We start from the raw sequence: 5,036 nt of genomic DNA on the forward strand, positions 1-5,036 counted from the left end.
TTTCACTTAAGTAAAATTACTTTGGAACAAGAAAAGCAAAGGTGAAAGATTTAAGGCAGGGAGACCAATGAAAAGGCTAATTAGAATAATTTAGGTGAGATGATAAGTCCTAAATTTCAACGGGTAGCTCCGAGTGACAACAAAGGTCCAAAACAAAAGCTATGAAGACACAAAGGTATCTTTGTAAAAAGCACTCTCACTGCCTCCCCCGGAGAGAGGAAGCGCTTTGTAAACGTCTATTAGGCTAAACAGAAATGTACGCTCTCTAATAAACGCGCTTCCAGGAACTTTTCGAAAAGTCCTCCCATAGACTTAAAACAAGTCCAAACGAGCACAAGCAGAATCACTAGTTCCGCAACTCTTTCTCGTGACTGAAGGCACCGGGAGAAACCAAGAATTAAAGTTTGAGGGGGGGAGGAGGACCGGAGACTGAAGACGGAGCCTCCACTTCGGTGGAAACACAGCACACAAACAAATTGATTACTGCCCTAGTTGATTCAACTTTCTTCCTGTCCCTAAGAGGTTCTTTTGGAGCTTCTCGGTTCTTTTCTGTAGCCTTCACATCCTTTAGTCTGTCACCCTTTTAGAGGCAATGGACCTCGCGGATCACGTGGGAGAGAGGGCTCGTGACTGGGGTATCTCCCAGGTGTTCTCTCTGGGTCTATCCCTCCTTCCCTCATTCTGCCTTTGCCTCTAGATTTGCAAAGATGATGTGCGGAGGAACTTCTGCCACGAAACCGGCCACCGCTGAAACGCAGCGGATTGCTGATGAGGTAAGAGCTGCGAGGGAGGCTGCGGAGATTGTCTGGGCTTCGTTGCCAGTCCCGCGCTGCCGTCCCATCTATAGAAGGCCGTCCCATCCATAAAAAGAGCTTCTTTGGGTGGGGAAGACGTTGCCGGGGTCTCTTCCCTCCCTAAGTCTGAGACCCCTCTCGTTGATAGGGACTAGAAAGCACCTGCTGTGTGCGAGACTGGAGATAACAAAACGAAAAAAAATTTTCTATTTTTTTCTGTAGCAACAATCTTATTCGAGAACCACACCTAAGGATTCAGATTTGGAACTGTAGTGTCTGCTAGTCCTGTGGTGCCTTCAAAGTCCCACAAGAATGGGTGTCCCACAAGTATTAGGGCAGTTTAAACTTGAATAACTTAAGTATAAATGTTTCCAGCTTACAAAAAGCATCTTTTGAAAGCTTAATAATTGAAATTAATTTTTACTTTTGTGAATTTTTAAAGATGTTTTAAAATTATAACAAGACAGGAGATCTGGTCACGCATTGTGTATGCGACGTTTTCTGGAAACACTTAGATCGGTGAATGGGTCACCTGATCCATCCCTATTAAGCTTTTTCTTTTTTGTTCAAATTAAAACTTTTTAAGGGAGGGGGAGGAGAGAAAGGAGGGACTTTTTCCAAGACTGAAATGATAAATGCAGTCTTTTAATGAAAATTAGTAAGTTAATGAGCAGCAACTGTTTAAAGTTTTTGCAAACTTCAAAAATCTAGAGTGAGATATATATGTATGTGTATATATACATACATACGTATATTATGTATACACATATCACAAGACATGGAATTTTAGGGTTATGTTGAATTTTGACAGAAATTAGAATCTAAAACAAATTAACCTTTCAAATGTTTAACCTTTTCAAAAGTTTGTAGCTAAAGTTAGAAGAAAGTAATCATTGTAAAGTTAGAATGTTTAACTATCACGAAGTGAGAGGCTTGACTCATCTTGATTCACTTATTTGGTTCTTACGGGAAGTATTAGTAATGACTTGATCTTATGATATTACACAGAATAATCATACAAACTTACTCAAAGTCTTATTTTTTTCCTTTTCACCAGTAGAGAGAACAGGAAAAAACACTGGTATCAGAATTCTTTTCTTTTTAAAAACATTTTATTGATTTCTTTGGTCTTTGGATCACAAACATTTTCCACCACAACTCTCTTCTGTCAAAGAAAACAAACAAAAGCATAGTGACTGCCTAACTGTACGAAAAAATGTGTTCTAGTGGTTCTCCTTATTACTGTAACAAGGAAAAAGCTTTATTTTCTGCGACCTTCTTTTCTTGGTTTTTTCCATTACTTTGAGTTAAGCTTCTTTGTAAAGTTTTTTTTTTTTTTTTCATTTAATTGTGGTAGTTATCATGTATATAATTCTTTTAGTTCTGTTTATTGCACTCTACATCAGTTCATATTAAATCTTGTGTATTTCTGGATTGTTTTGTTTGTCATGCCTTATTCTATAATTTACATACCATCATTTTTTCTGTTATACTTCAGTTGATGGGTATACATTTAGTTTCCAGTTCTTTGCAAAAAAAAAAAAAAATGTTGCTATGAATATTTTGTTATTTATTGGGGACCTCGATTCTGCCTTTATTCTGGAATATATGCTGGGTCTGAGGAAGCTGGCTTCCTTTGATAATTGCAGCTGGACACAGCAGGTTAGAAAGGAGTTAGGAATCAAACAGAAGTTTACTTTCAAAATCAGGGAAATGGCTTGCTAGTTAGAAGAGAGGTTAGAACATTTTGCCAACGCCCTGCCCCTAAGGGGACCTTGTTTATAGTGGTTGAGCCTTGATTTATGTGCTTGTGGTTAGATCAAGAGTCAGTATATAGCCCAACAACAGTAGTGAGACAGTCTTCTGATGACAAAAAGTCAATTCATAGCAGGGCTTCATGTCTGGACCTATTTGTTGTTTGGCTGAGCTCAGAGACCATCAGATCCAGAAAGTGAGTGCAAAGAATTGTTGTTATCATAAGCTCAGGGAACAGCTTGCTTGCTGGGCCTTAGCTATGGAAAACAGTAATAATACTTGACATCTTGTATAACAAATTAGTGCCCAAAACACTTAAGACCACTTCTCATCTATCAATGTGCTTCTCTATCCATGACCAAGAGGTATTGCCATCTTTTCTGATTTGCATGGTATAAAATGAAACCTCAGATTTGTTTTGATTTGCAATTCTTTTACATTTAGAACAAACATGCTGTAAAACAGGAGCCATTAAAGGGTGCATGATATGCTTGATTTTTTTTTTTAACTGTTTCCTAATAATTAGTAATTATTATTGCCCCCTGCAATACCTCTGGGTGTAGGATGAACTTCAAAGCCTTATTTTGAAAATGTTTTATTCATATTTTTTGACTACTTATGACTTGAGGAATGGCTTTTAGTGTAATAAATTTTTAGCTATTTTCTGTTTCTTTTGGGTCTCAGACTTTTTTGGTGTATATTGTATGAAAGCTTTTAAAATTGGATTTACCTAAAGTTGTCAGTTTTTTATGATTCTCCCCCGTTTGGTTAGTAATTCTCTGCCATTAATTATAATTGTAAGCAATTCTAATAATTGTTTTATTTTAAAATAAGTGACTGTTCTACCTACACTTAAAGGTTAATATGATTACTGTAATTGACTCCAATTCTCATCATCAAAATAATTACTATATACCATGAATTCAAGTTGTGTTTTTCCTTCTGTTCCAATTATTCAGAAACAATTTTTTGGTTTGTCCTTTATTCCTCAGGTAAAGACACAGCTTGAAGCAAAAGAAAATAGGAAGTTTCCAGTCTTTAAGACGATGGAATTTAAAAGTCAAGTGGTTGCTGGAACAAACTACTTTATTAAGGTATCATACAGAAGTACAGTGGTTTTGTCATCTGACATTGTATTATTTTAGATGCCTTCATGATTTGGAGATAATCTAGTTTAGGTACCTTTTTAGTTAATTGTTTGGAGAGAATCCTAGTAAATTTTGAGGGGCAGGCAAAAGTGATGATGTTTCCTGTTTCATTAACTAGATTAAATACTCCTAAGTTCCAGATACCAAAATTTAGAAAGTAACAAAAGTACTAATAGGAGTGGTGAAAGATGACTGGGACACAGACTAATCCTAAACCACGCAAAAAACTTGTGGGATGAAGAAGAGTGTTTTGAGTCAGGGTATGAAGATCATTCTTTGCTTTTGAGGTGAAGAGATAAAAGGGAGAGTGGTGGGGAAAGATCTCTTCCCTTTAAATTCCTTTCCTTTCCCTAAGCCTGTCCCCCCGAAAAGCTAGGAATAGTCTTGGAGCTTTGTGATTATAATTTGGTTAATTTCTGATCCTGCAATATCAGTATAGTAACTAACTTGTAAGCTAGTATCAGGTACTATATATGTACTATTGTGTACATCCTTTGGTTTCTTTATCTGTATCTGTGTTCAGCCATTTCTGTTGTGCCAAACTCTTAGTGATTCCATTTGGGGTTCTCTTGGCAAAAATACTGGAGTCGTTCGCCATCTTTTCCTTGATTTGTCTTTATACACAACATACAAAGAAAATCCTTGCTTGATATTTAGTCTAAATAGAATAAAATATATTTAGTCTATAACTGTTACTTATTTTGTTTTTTGTTTCTTAGGTTCATGTTGGTGAAGAGGAATTCATACATATGCGAGTATTTGAAAGTCTCCCTCATGAAAACAAGCCATTGCTTCTCTCCAGTTATCAGACCAACAAAACCAAGGATGATGAACTGGCCTATTTTTAGTGCATCATCACTTTGAATAGTTGTTCTTTGTTCTTTCATATGGTTATATTATATACATCATATGAGCAGAAATTAAAATTTGGAACAATAAAAGGAATTTGATATATAACAAATAGCTTTCTGTTTTCTAACTCTGATATATGACCACAAATCATTTCAGTGTTCATTAGTGATTTTCAGGTACACTGAATTTACATAGCAATACAGCTAGGCCTTAAGCAAACCTACTTTTCAAACAGTTTGAAGACTCAAGTGTCTCATTTTTATCTTAGTATCAGATCTTGCAGTTTCGTAAAAGATGATAACATTGCTTAGAAGAACATGCTGGAGACCTAATTTTACCTTTTGGCTAGGTTGATCATGAGGGTCATAGATATAGAGATAATCTAGTTTACCCCTTCACTTTTTTTTTTTTTAAACCCTTCATTTTTCAAATATGAGAATCTGATACCTGATGAAATTAAACAATTTGTATTTCATACAGATAATAA

At 35.9% G+C, this 5,036-nt stretch overlaps 1 protein-coding gene across 1 annotated transcript; it reads left to right on the forward strand.

The window, feature by feature from the left end:
• Positions 1-582: 582 nt before the first annotated feature.
• CSTB (cystatin B) lies at positions 583-4,660 on the forward strand. Its single transcript, XM_003763390.3, has 3 exons — positions 583-773; positions 3,542-3,643; positions 4,417-4,660. The coding sequence occupies exons 1-3, from the start codon at positions 708-710 to the stop codon at positions 4,543-4,545; spliced, it is 297 nt and encodes a 98-aa protein (XP_003763438.1). The 5' UTR covers positions 583-707; the 3' UTR covers positions 4,546-4,660.
• Positions 4,661-5,036: the final 376 nt, after the last annotated feature.

Source organism: Sarcophilus harrisii, chromosome 3, assembly GCF_902635505.1.
Source record: "Sarcophilus harrisii chromosome 3, mSarHar1.11, whole genome shotgun sequence".
Taxonomy (NCBI): Eukaryota; Metazoa; Chordata; class Mammalia; order Dasyuromorphia; family Dasyuridae; genus Sarcophilus; species Sarcophilus harrisii.

Coding starts and splice junctions, on each gene's coding strand:
- CSTB (XM_003763390.3), top strand. CDS start 708: ATGATGTGCGGAGGAACTTCTGCCACGAAACCGGCCACCGCTGAAACG. Junction 774..3,541: donor CGCAGCGGATTGCTGATGAG/GTAAGAGCTGCG, acceptor TTTATTCCTCAG/GTAAAGACACAGCTTGAAGC. Junction 3,644..4,416: donor GAACAAACTACTTTATTAAG/GTATCATACAGA, acceptor TTTGTTTCTTAG/GTTCATGTTGGTGAAGAGGA.